The 13,434-nt window shown below is 42.3% G+C and overlaps 1 protein-coding gene across 1 annotated transcript in view; it reads right to left on the reverse strand.

Moving 5' to 3' along the window:
• ROR2 (receptor tyrosine kinase like orphan receptor 2) overlaps positions 1–13,434 on the reverse strand; it is a 249,179-nt gene that overhangs the window by 47,656 nt on the left and 188,089 nt on the right. The window contains exons 3-4 of the mRNA XM_060235501.1: positions 6,402–6,689; positions 922–952 (exon numbers count right to left, since the gene is read on the reverse strand). Coding sequence (XP_060091484.1) covers positions 922–952; positions 6,402–6,689 — 319 coding nt within the window. The remainder of the gene's footprint in view (positions 1–921; positions 953–6,401; positions 6,690–13,434) is intronic.

Below are 13,434 nucleotides of genomic sequence, written 5' to 3' on the forward strand. Positions count from 1 at the left end.
TTCTCCTCTCCTCTCCCCCCATTGATCTGAACAACCACAACCACGTGAGGCAGGTTAGGCTGGTTTGAAATCACCCAGTCAGCTTTTGCAGCCCTCACCTGGAGATTGGCAACAGTGATTCCCCAGAAGAAAAGGCCTCTCTCAGAGGCCTGTAGTGATACCTTAGGAATTTCCGACCAACCTGGAAAGATATAACTAAAGGCCTCTGGGTGAGTTCCCCCCAGCCTTGCTGTCATCCCTCCCAAGTGAAGGCATTCACTCCCCCACCCTGGACTTGCTACAACAGGCCCTGAGGAGAAGCAGTACTGATCAGTAAGCTCCCTGTCAGCAGAGAACTGTCTCCATCAAAGGTCAGTGGCCTTCTGCTGGAGTTCTTGCCTGATGGAGCTGGCAGTGTGTCGGGGGGGAGAACAGAATCAGCCAAAGACATAGCAGAGACAGTGTGAGCCAATCCTGTGCAGGCTACATCCAACGAATGAAAATCCTCAGAATTGCCACCATGGTTGGGCTTTTATTTATAACTGATACGGACTCTCTCTAAGAATATAAATTTAACATGCAGTACAATTAACTTATAACTGCTGTTGCTCAGAAATATACTGAGAATGTACACAATCTGACAATGCATACAGTCATAACCATCATGACATGAAGCTATATTGTTCTTCTAAAGCATAATACATAGAAGAGGAAGAAATGCATAGAAATTTTGTCAAACACACATAATACAAACACCTCCATGTTTGATAAGATTTGCAATCATTCTGAAAGTGAAAATTTTCAATCTAACTAAATGGTTGGCAAAGATATGAACTGATTTCAGGCATGTTTTAGTGATTCTATTATCCAATATTTTGAAGAAGAAAACCCCCCTCAAAAATCCCTTAGACATACAAGAAATGACTGTTAAATAGTACTTACTGAAAATTGTGATTTGGGCTGTGTGTTGGACCTACAAACATAGAAACAATAAATTAAGTTTTGCCTCTTGAAAAAAGCATTATAAAATATTTCAGAAGTACATTTGTCCTCTGTCAAAGAGATCTTTTGTTTTTCCTGTGCTACATCACATAATTATTATTTTCAAAAGCATAAATCAATATTTTGGCTGCTAAAATAAATGCAACCCATATTTCAATGGATAGTTTAAGGTGGTAGCTGTGTTGATCTGCAGTGGAATAGCTAAATTTGAGTCCGGCACCTTACAATCAAGTAAGATTTTGGGGTGTAAGTTATCAAGAATAGGGCTGCCAAACCCCCTGGTGGGGGGGGGGGTCCTCCAGTTTTGGACATTTCCCTCCACTGCCACCAAGGGGGAATTACCCCCTCAAACAGGCAAGAAACTGGAAATAAACACAACATGCCTATGTCCCTCAGAAGAGATGTAGGCATGTCAGTGACGTTGAGGAGTGATGCTCTGGTTTTGGGGCAAAACTCTATGTAATTCTACCACAGAGGTGTTTCTCACAAACCAGAGCATTGCCTCCAATGTCCCAGATGTGCCCATGTCACTTCCAGGTGATGTAGGCATGTCACATTTATCTCCAGCTTCTTCCCTCCCTGTTCCTGGTAAGTTCACCCCCCATCCCCTGCCTGCTGGTCCGATGGACCTGGCAACCCTAATTAAGAGTCAAAGCCTTTGTCAGATATGACTCAGCCCCAGCTCTTCAACTGATAGTGTTACTTTAAATTCATAACCAGTCTCTTTTTGAACCATATAACTATAGACACATCAAAAATTTTAATAATATCATAGGGTTGCTAAGTCCAACTCAGAAAATACCTGGGGACTTTGTGGGTGGAGCCAGAAGACTTCCCCATTCCCTACAATAAAAATACAGCAGTGCAATTCCCCTGAATACTCTTCATTTTTTGTCCCCAGCAATTCCAGTAAATGAAAGTGAACACACACTAACAAAGCAGCCAAAAAACCCAGAGTTTTGCACAGCACTCAATGCACAGCAGCCAAGAAGGTCTGAGCGCCTGCTCCGGCTGCAACGCCACTGAGGATGTTCTCCGCAGCTGAGAACAAAACATCTGGAAGGAAAACTTTCTCCAGTAGAACACGGCACTTGATCCCGAAACTACAATTCTACAAACCCTAACCCAGAGTTTGTTTGCCAGCACACGCTTTGTGATCTCACTGGGGCTCTAGGCACAGGAGCTGCAGTATTTTCAACTAACTTAACAAAGGCAAATGAAAAGACAGAGAGATGGAGTTTTCCTCCATCCCATAAACAATTACTATAAAAGACGTCTGAAATGTATAAAAAAAATAAAACAGAGACTGTGTTCTAGCTCTCTCTCACTCACACACAACGCACACTTACTGGCTTTAGTTCCTATGCAAAGCGAAAGCAAGCAGGGACTGAGCTTCACACTCTGTCTTACCTGGAGCTCTGCTGTTGGCCCCTCTTGATGCAGCTTTAACTTCCTGATTAAATTTAAAGGTGCACACACTTTCAAAAGAAGGTGTTTGCAGGCTTCTAAACCTGCAGACATCCCAAGGCACATGGTGGCTACAGAGGCGGGGGATTCGGAAGTACACGGGGGGGGAAATTCGGAATCCCGTATATTTCTGAATTCCGTAGTCGGAATAGCCGCATATGCGGTAGATGCGCGGCTATTTCCGAATATACGGCCCCATTATTCCCTACGGGCCATTGAAATCAATGGCAGATAGGGTGTATTTGAAGCCACCTGGAGGGGAGGGGGTTCGAAGGAGAGACCCCAAATTTGCAGGGGATCTGCAGGAGACTCTCCTCTACAAACCCCCCAAGTTCCAAAAAGATTGGGCCAGGGGATCTCATTTCAGGGGCACCCAAACAGGATGCCCCTATTCCACCATTATACCCTATGGGCCATTGAAATCAATGGCAACATAGGGCATAATTAGAGGCTACTCGGGGGCAGGGGATTTGAGGGAGAACCCCAAAAACTGCAGGGAACCCGCAGGGGAATCTCCCCAACAAAACCCCCAAGTCCCAGAAAGATTGGGCCAGGGGGTCCCAGTCTTTCGGCTCCCCAAAAGGCCCATTGCCAACAATGATGGGGAAAGCCCAATTAGCCACTTCCTCCACTATAATTGCTGTGGGGAAAGTGGCTCTGGCCAGAGAGGGGTTTGAGGGAGAGGCCCCAAAACTGCAGGGCAGCTTCAGGGAACTCCCCAGCATGAAACCCTCCTAGCCCAAAAAGACTGCACCTATCTGTGGGCACCCCAAAAGGAACACTGCTCCCAATGGTGAGAAAAAAACAATTAGAGTCACTTCCTCACTGTAATTGTCGTGGAAAAGTGGCTCTGGGGAGCAGGAGGTTTTGAGGAGAGCTCCCCAAACTGCTGTGCAGCTTCAGGGCACTGTCCCACACAAAACCCACTAGGCCAAAAAAAAAAAAAATTGGACCAGGGGGTCCAATTCCTGGGGCACCCAAAGCCAAACCTAACTTCACACCAGAGAATCTCTATAGGACCCAAATACACTACATCCCTCTATCTACTCTATGAACCCTGCAGGCTGGAACCAATATAAACCCAGTTGCCAACATCACTGCCACACAAAACACAATCTTCTCAAGGGCCTGGTTGCAGCAAACCCAGATGCCAGCTCTCCAGCCCTGCCCCAAACAACACGGGGAGAGCTGGCCAACCACAACAAGCATGCTGGCTCTGGGTCTCTCACCCAGGTGCCAGCTTCCCTGCCACAGAACACACAATCTACAGATGCCAGCTCTCCAGCCCTGCCCCCAAACAACATGGGGAGAGCTGGCCAAGCACAACAAGCCTGCTGGTTCTGGGTCTCTCACCCAGGTGCCAGCTCCCCCCCCCCCCAAAAAAGAAAACCAGAACCAGGAAAAGGGACAACAGGAGAAGGCCAAGAAACTCAACTGTTTAAAAAGTGGCCTTTTAAACATTGAAAATTAGGCCAAACAGCACCTCCCCCAAGAACCAGAACCAGAAGAGAAAAAGAATAGCGGCACAACACAGCAGCAACAAATCAAACACAGAATCCTTTTAAAACAGTAAAAAACTTAACTTTTAACAATACAGGAACTTTGCCAACCCGTCCCCCCCCCCCCCAAAAAAAAAATCCTTCACCCTAACCCCAAGAAATCCAAGCCACCCAAATCAGGAAAAGTAAAAGGACACTGCACTTTTAAAAGTCCTCTCACTAAAGTAAGATATGGGCAAATTGGCAAAAAAAACCCCACCCCAGCAGAACCCCCTAACCCCAAATAAGCTAGTACCCACCACCCAAATGTGGACAAGTAAAGGGACTCTGAGTCTTAAAAAGTCCTTTTACCAACTAAAATAAAAACAAGAACCCCAAGACTGTCTTACCTTTTAGACGGCTTCTCTTACTCCAAGCAAGTCTGGTAAGGCTGAGCAGCAGCAGCTGCCTGAGGCCAAGGGCCAGTACAGCACAATCTCTCTCACACACAGACAAAAGAACAACATTGCTGCTGATGGCTGGAGGATCAGCTACACAAAAGCCCTTCAAAGCATGCATTTGCAATGCATTTTGCAAATGCATGCTTTGGATTGGCTGCTGGGGCTCCTCTTCCCCCTCCCCCCCCCCCCGATCCCAGGGAGGCTATGGGAGAGGCGGGGAAAGGAGGCAACCAGCTCCCCTGAGGCTGCAGAAGCCCCTTTCCCGCCTTTTGCATTGACTTCCGTATACTTCCAAATATTTATACGGAAGTATACGGGGTGCTATACTTGGCTCCTGCATAATGGGCCCCAATTGGAATCGGCTGTCTGCGATTCCGTATACAGCCAAATCAGGGGTGATTTGGCGGTTGATTCGGTTCGGGCGAACCGAATGCACACCCCTAACCAGGGGTTCCCCCACTGGGACGGGGGGTAGGGGGTTGGGAAGCCTAATATTCACTGTTGTGTGGCCTTTTGTTACAAACATAGATATTAATGTCCTGTGGTTTACTTAATTATTTTACACAGAGTGCCAATAATTATAATAAAATCAGATATGTATAGAATGTAGAATTGTAGCCTCCTGGTGGGGCCTGGCAATCTCCCACTTTTACAACTGATCTAGCAGAGATCAGCTCCCTGGGGTGGCCAATGGTAGCTCTCCAGATGTTTTTTTGTCTACAACTCCCATCAGCCCCAGCCATTGGCCATACTGGCTGGGGCTGATGGGAGTTGTAAGCAAAAAACATCTGGAGAGCTACCATTGGCCACCGCTGCTCTATGACACTATACCATGCTGAAGCCTCTCCCCTCCCCAAACTCCACCCTCTCCCAGATCCACTCCCAAAGTCTCCAGGTAGTTTCCAACATTAATCTGGCAACCCTAATAGAATGGATAGCATAATTATAGTTCAGTGCCATTTGAAGTTAAGTAAAAATGGACTATGTAGTTTAATATTTTGATCTCCAGATACCACTTACAATTCCAGAGTTCCAATGTATACAAGAGATTCTCTATCAATTTCAATGGAGGGTCCCAATATGTATTTAATATTGACTAATGTAGCCAACCTCTATACAGGTCTCCTTGACCATATTACCTTCTGCATTCAGACTGTAATTTCCCTGCCATTTTCCCTCCCTACCACCATGTAATTAAACTGAGCCTTTTCTGTAGCTCGTTTCCCCATGTACTCAAACACATCAATGTTGTCCCCTGTTCTCATAATATTACCTTTTAACCCCCTACCCTTATTGAATTTAGGCATAAATATGCACACCTGGACTTTACTACATTATCTCTTCTTCCCATTGATTCATCTTCTTTATGTTAAATTTTAAAGAACAAGCAATTAATCTTCTGGAATAAAGCAGTCAAATGTGTCCTATAGAGAATGCCTCTATTTTATTTGGATATTTATAACCCACTTTTCTCCTCAGGAGCCCAAAGAGGTTTACAACATTACTGTAATTTGAAGAGAATAGTTGGGTCTTAATTTGGGGCAGATAGCAGGTTCCTGCAACATCAGATACCATGTGTAACCTTACAAAGATAGGGACTAAACCTATAAATACCATATGGAAAGTTGTTTATTCTCTGGGTAGCGATAACAGAACAAGCTCAAGTGGTATTGTGAAATGTGAAGTAATGAAAGTTTGCCTTTCTGTACATTAGGCTAAGGCTTATTTCACATTTATTCTGTTCTCTGAACTCCATATTTACAACAGACCATTCCATCTGTATCTACTTTCTTTTATTACCAATAAATGGTATCAGGTTCTACTCAAACATTTTGTGCTGAGGAGGAAGCCTCAGGCAATGACTTGACTGATTTTCTTTCATGCTGTAATTTATTTTCTTTAAAAAAACACCCAGTGAATTAATTTCTCATTTTGCTATTGTGAAAAGTAGCAGTGAGTCTATAAAGCGACAAAGGTATTTATAAAAGCCATGTTTTAAAACAAAGTGACTCACCCAGCCTTACAAAAAGAACTCCTGTTGCAGTTATTGTTTTCATCCCATTAGTAGCCACACATTGATAGTAGCCAGTGTCGGTTGTGTCAAGATCTTGGATTCTTAATCGGGAACCATAGTCTGTTTTCCTTATGATGATCCTTCTTGGTTCTTGAACGACTGGTGCATCATTTTTCAACCATCTGACATTGGGTGATGGATGACCTGCTACTTTACAGTGAAGTATTGCTGTCTGGCCCTGGACTATGGTGATATTGTTTACTGGTTCCAAAAAGGTCAAAAAGTAACCTAGAAAGGTCAGAAAAGATCAAAGGTGAGCTGGAACACTCAACTTACTATGTATATTTATTTCTGAACAGCTTCTATGTGATTTCAATTTCTTAATTAGAACACTCTGCCCATGTACACAGGTCTCCAAGTGCCAGGTTAGTATCAACAGTCACACTAACAACAACAAAAACACCCTAACATAATTCTGTACTCTTGAGGTGTATTTTTATTTGATATCATTTGATCAGAATTCCTCACAACAAAATGTGCTTTTATTAGACTGTGACAAAGTTTAAGTGACAGGAATGCTAGTGATTTTGATTGGCGTCCTCGTGCTCAAAATATGTTCATATGGGAAAGTTCTGGTTTACCTTCTCTACCTCTTATTTGTTAAGACATCATTAAGTATGCCAAAGAATAAACAAGTAATACTTGTAGAGAAATAAATAACTACAAATTTAAAAGTGTCATGTAGTTTAAATCCTTCAATCGCTCTGAAATCTTCATACTCCTCCCCTACACTGAATGTTGCTCTCAAGGGACCCTGAAGAACACTTGGTGGTGGTGGTGGGATTCAACAGGACATTGCAAATTTGGTCTGAATCCAACTCCAAATCATTCCTAACAAGATTAGTCCACACAAGTTTTTTGAAAAATAGACAGTACCACACAATTTTTAAAAACACAGAACATGGAATTATTTTAAATAATTGTTATGCTGCTGGCTTTGTTCCCAATGGATTGTTCAAAATACACAATAGAGTCCTTAACACAATCAAGTTACAACAACCAGAACTTTAGTGCAGTACAAGAACATTTCTGTAAGACAATTGCCGTGTACATAATCGTAATTTTTAAATTTCCATTTGATAAGTTCATTTGTTTTTCACATCCACAAAAGGAACCTGATTTCTATAATCTATTAGCCCAAGAAGTCAGAGCACTGCAATTGTACTAACAATAGCAGACACGGGAGGGGCTTGTTCAGTTTCAGTTCTAAGACAAGCTAAGAAGTGACTTCACACCATCTGTGTTCAAGTTGAAATGAAAAACTGTCATAAGCATCATCAGAGACAGTTTAACTAAATGCTCTTACACTATTTATGGCATTTACAGATGTGAATAGCAAAGATATACACTAAAAACATTTCCCTAAAATATCCCCAGCTGGAATTCATTTGCAATGGTTTTTCCTTTTTTGCTGCCATAGATATTTCTGTTGGAAAGGTTAATAGAATACTAGAAAGAACAAACAATAGTTTTAGTATTAATATTTTAAACTTTGTAGCAGCAATGAGCTCCTCTGCTTCCAATCAAGGCAAAGCCTGACCCCAGACCGAAGAGCTTGCTCTCCCATCTCCAGGCCACAAAAGGCTCTGAATTAGGAACACATTTGCACTGTGGGTAATTTAAGTTTGTTTTGGCTTCCTTCTGCCTATTGTTATCTGCTTCTTCCCATGTTCCAAAATGTAGTGTGTGTTTTCTTGATCCTCCTGTTGCATACATTTTGGATTGTTGAGTTTGCTGAAAAGTTCCTGATGATGCATGATTTAAGTTACAGTATAAATCATGTGATAGCAGGCACACATATAACCATATGCATCACTTTCTGCAAACCAAAATGGCCATGAGTAGCAAAGAGTGGGGCCAATAAGAGAAACAAGTTATTAAGGCAACCACTGCTAGCTTCAGACTCCTGTGATGAACATAAGTTTTTTAAGCAGTAGAAGGGAAGCCAGCTCCTTTTCAAAGCAGTTCAATATGAACCATATGTGCATGCCCAGATGTTAGTGCAGACGTTACATTCAAGCATACATTAAATATGCTTTCAGCTTTTCCCAAATGTTACTATGGACACTCCCCTATTTATAGCTAGATTCAAGTGCAGCAGCACCTTCAAGATTTGTGGGGTATAGAACTCCCTTTATTAAATACGGGGAACGCTTAACTCTCAAAAGCTTATGCCTCCCAAAATATTGTTGGTCTCCAAGGTGCTCCTGGACTCAGATTTAACTGCTTACTGCAGACCAACACAGCCACACTCTGAAATTATTTATGAGACTTTTGGAATGCCTTATCAAATTTTGTTAATGTAAGGTGCTAGCACTATCATTCTTCAGGACTGAGCACTTGCCCTATGGTCTTTAGAAGTTAAATCACTCAAGAGGGCAGATGAATGCTTCTGGTCTCTCATCCATGCCAATGCATGTACATGAAAAATAACCTACCATGCACTGAATGTCTGGCATTTGATACTGGACAACTGCTGAGCTGCGTGCTGAACGGCTGTCTATACATTAGATCAGGGGTATCAAACTCATTTGTTATGAGGGCCGAATCTGACATAAATGAGACCTTGTCAGGCCAGGCCAGCCATGTGTGCACCTATTTAAGATTAGGTAGCAGAGATATAAACTTTATAAAGCACTCAGACAAAAAAAATTAAAGTTGGGGTTTTTTTTTAGAAAAAACACCTTAAAACATGCTTAAAACATTAGCACTCATTGGTCTTAAAGGTGCTTTCTCTTTGCTTTCTCCCATGGGATCCAGGGAACGGGGCAAAGGAAGCTCTGGCTCTTTCCTTCCTTCTTGAGAGGACCATGAGGGGGAGGAGCCTCAGCCAACAGAAAGAAGAGAGACTTGGCTCAGTAGCTCTGCTGTACAATTGAGAGACCCTGGCAAAGCAAGCTATCCCTCTCCCCTCCTCCCCAAAGAAGGAGCCTCAGTCAATGGAGAAAAAGAGGCTTCGCTCTGTAATTCCTGTGCTATTGAGCAAACCTGGCAAAGCAAGTTGTGATTCAGAAGGAAGCAAGATAACATAAGAACATAAGAGAAGCCATGTTGGATCAGGCCAATGGCCCATCCAGTCCAACACTCTGTGTCACACAGTGGCCAAAAAAATTATATATATACATATACACACAAACATATATATACACACTGTAGCTAATAGCCACTGATGGACCTCTGCTCCATATTTTTATCTAACCCCCTCTTGAAGCTGGTTATGCTTGAAGTTCTTGTATTGTGAGAAAGGGAGAAAAGTACTTATTTCTCTACCTTCTCCATCCCATGCATAATCTTGTAAACCTCTATCATATCAGCCCGCAGTCGACGTTTCTCCAAGCTAAAGAGCCCCAAGCGTTTTAACCTTTCTTCATAGGGAAAGTGTTCCAAACCTTTAACCATTCTAGTTGCCCTTTTCTGCACTTTTTCCAATGCTATAATATCCTTTTTAAGGTGCGGTGACCAGAATTGCACACAGTATTCCAAATGAGACCGCACCATTGATTTATACAGGGGCATTATGATACTGGCTAATTTGTTTTCAGTTCCCTTCCTAATAATTCCCAGCATGGCGTTGGCCTTTTTTAATGCAATTGCACACTGTCTTGACATTTTCAGTGAGCTATCTACCATGACCCCAAGATCTCTCTCTTGGTCAGTCTCTGCCAGTTCACACCCCATCAACTTGTATTTGTAGCTGGGATTCTTGGCCCCAATGTGCATTACTTTGCACTTGGCCACATTGAACCTCATCTGCCACGTTGACGCCCACTCACCCAGCCTCAACAGATCCCTTTGGAGTTCCTCACAATCCTCTCTGGTTCTCACCACCCTGAACAATTTAGTGTCATCTGCAAACTTGGCCACTTCACTGCTTACTCTCAACTCCAAATCATTTATGAACAAGTTAAAGAGCATGGGACCCAGTACTGAGCCCTACGGCACCCCACTGCGAAGACTGCCTATTTATACTCACTCTCTGCTTCCTATTAATTAGCTAGTTTTTGATCCACAAGAGGACCTGTCCTTTTATTCCATGACCCTCGAGCTTACTAAGGAGCCTTTGATGAGGAACTTTATCAAAAGCTTTCTTGAAGTCAAGGTAAACAATATCTATCAGGTCTCCTTTGTCCACATGTTTGTCACCTCATCTCTTGTCACCTCAATCTGACTCAGGTCTTTCAACACCCCTTCCAAAATTAGTGGTTCTGGAGCAGGCAAACACTTCTCATCTTCCACAGTGAAGATGGAGGCAAAAAATGCATTCAGCTTCTCAGCCATTTCCCTATCCTCCTTCAGTAATCCTTTGACCCCTTGGTCATCAAAGGGCCCCACTGCCTCCCTGGCTGGTTTCCTGCTTCTTATATATTTGAAGAAATCTTTATTGTTGGTTTTTATGTTTTTTGCAATATGCTCCTCATAGTCCCTTTTTGCCTGCCTGATCACAATCTTGCATTTGATTTGCTACAGCCTGTGTTCCCTTTTATTAATCTCACTTGGACTAGCTTTCCACCGCTTAAAGGAATCCTTCTTACCTTTTACAGCTTCCATTATTTTTTTTTTTAACTATGCAGGCCTTTTCTTATACCTGTTTGTGCCTTTCCTAACTTGTGGTATATATTTTATCTGAGCTTCTAGGATTGTAGTTTTAAATAGCCTCCAAGCTTCCCCAAGGGTTTTGACTGTATTTACCTTTCCTTTCAGTTTCCTCTCCACATAATAATAATAATAATAATAATAATAATAATAATAATAATAATAATAATAATAATAATAATAATAATAATTTTTATTTGTATCCCGCCCTCCCCACCAGAGCAGGCTCAGGGCGGCTAACAGGACATGGTATACCATGATCAGTTATACAATTCATAAAAAATACAGTTAAAATACAGTTTAAAAGTTACATAAATAATAATAATAATTAATAATAATTAATAATAATAATTAATAATAATAATGCCTCCTCATCTCAGAGAATTTACCCCTTTTAAAGTTAAACGTGGTTGTGCTGGTCTTTTGGGGCAACTCTCTATTTATACAAATGGTGAAAGGAAGAAGGAAGCAGATGACAGCCAGTTGCATGGGAGCCTGATAGGAACCCTCCGGGGAACTGATTTGGCCCCCAGGCCACATGTTTGATACCCCTGCATTGGATCTTAATATCTGCTGCTTTCATCTTTCCAGCACAACCTCTTGTACCTTTTAGAGAGTCACACTGTGAGAGGTAAGGTGGGGCTGCAGCATAAAGAAATAAGCAGAAAATGAGGGAACAGGTTTTATGGATTTTTGCTCCACTTGAAGACATTTCTGTATTCATCCTGTGAAGTCTGGAGTTTGCACCAACAGGTTTATGCAGCACACAAAGTCCGGCATGTATCTTGAAATCAACTAGCCCCACTTTTCTCAGGAACATGCCAAATCTGACTGCTCAACCCAAAGTATTTGCCACTCCACGCACAGATGGCAACTAGCATATATTACACATAGAGGAGCAGGGGATGGAAAATTCTGCCAGTTCCCGCCTTCCTACTGATATATAGAAAGACACCCCTGTACTGATTCCCAAGCCATGCACCCCTGGAATGTGATATTGCAATGTAACCCTAGAATATTAATATGACACAGCAATGCCCATTTGAATTGGAATGGTCTTGCACATAAGGGAGAAAAATCCAATTCCTTCTCAGCCCCAGGCAGGCTGGAATGATGTCAAGTCTGATTCACAGGCTGGGCATGGTGGCCAAATGCTGAACAGTTGAGAAGCATCCGTCTTTCTGCTCCTGGAAATGAAGAATTCCAGGCCCAGAGAGGGACAAATGGTGGGCAGAGCTGTATTAAAAAAAATTCCTTCACTCTTTTGGCAACCTTTTAAGTCCTGTTATCAAAGCATAAAGAAATAAGGGGGACCAGGGACTTTGCAACACAAATAAATGAATGTATATATATGTTCTGTTATTCTTCAGGGCAAGACAGCAGAAACACAAAGGTTAAAGGTTAAGTGCTCATCTTGTTGTAAATGTGTGGTATAACTGCAAACTGATCTCACATTTCTGACTTTTAACAAAGTTTCTATTTTTCTTTAATCACTGTGAAGGCTATCAAAGTCAACCAGTCTCCTGAATACTTGATGGATGCCTATCCATGTCTGACACAAGGGAAAAATCTATCACTTTTGGGGAGCTTCAAAGGAATCAGTTTGGGAAAACAGGGCCATAAAAAGTCATTTGGCCAGTGTAATTAAAATTCCTATGTTGGGGTATGGATGTATGACACAATGACTTCTGATTGGATATTCCCCATATGACACCCCGATTTTCCATTGGTGTGACACTCTGCCTCCTCATTGAGTAACTGAATTGCTTGATGTGACGTAATTTACCCTAGAAAACAGGCAACCCCACCTGTCAGGTTAGAGAAGAAAAAAAAAGGAAAGAGAAGGAAAGAAAAGGGAGTTCATCCTCGCCTCCATTCCTTCCTACCCTCAACCCCCCTTCTTCTCAAGAGAAATCTCCCTCCAGAGGCCTTGCATTTCCTCTGACTGAGCCTACCCTGCAAGATCTAGGTATTGTATCACCTTCCCCCATCCATGCTTATTCAGCTAATCTCTGTATTCCTTTTGTATGCTTGAAATTGTTTGATTGGGATGTAACTATTTGAAACCCTATACTTATAATAAAATCCATTATTAACCAAAGGATTTTCAGTGGTCTATCTCCATAGACATTGACAGAGATCTCTGCTCACCTCATCTCTCATATACTCACCATTTTGAGCTAAGAAATATTAATATTCCCCAATAAAAAGTTAGTTGAGGTGTAACACTACTGCTTCCTCCCACCAAATTTCACAGTCTCCCCCACCCAAACCTCACCAGTGTTTTTCAAAGACTGCACAAGACAGGTGACAGTGGCAATGATTCCATCTGCAAGCCTGCTCTTTTTTAAGAAAAAGCAGTTCAGATTACAGGATAATT

This window comes from Heteronotia binoei, chromosome 4, assembly GCF_032191835.1.
Source record: "Heteronotia binoei isolate CCM8104 ecotype False Entrance Well chromosome 4, APGP_CSIRO_Hbin_v1, whole genome shotgun sequence".
NCBI classification, from domain to species: domain Eukaryota; kingdom Metazoa; phylum Chordata; class Lepidosauria; order Squamata; family Gekkonidae; genus Heteronotia; species Heteronotia binoei.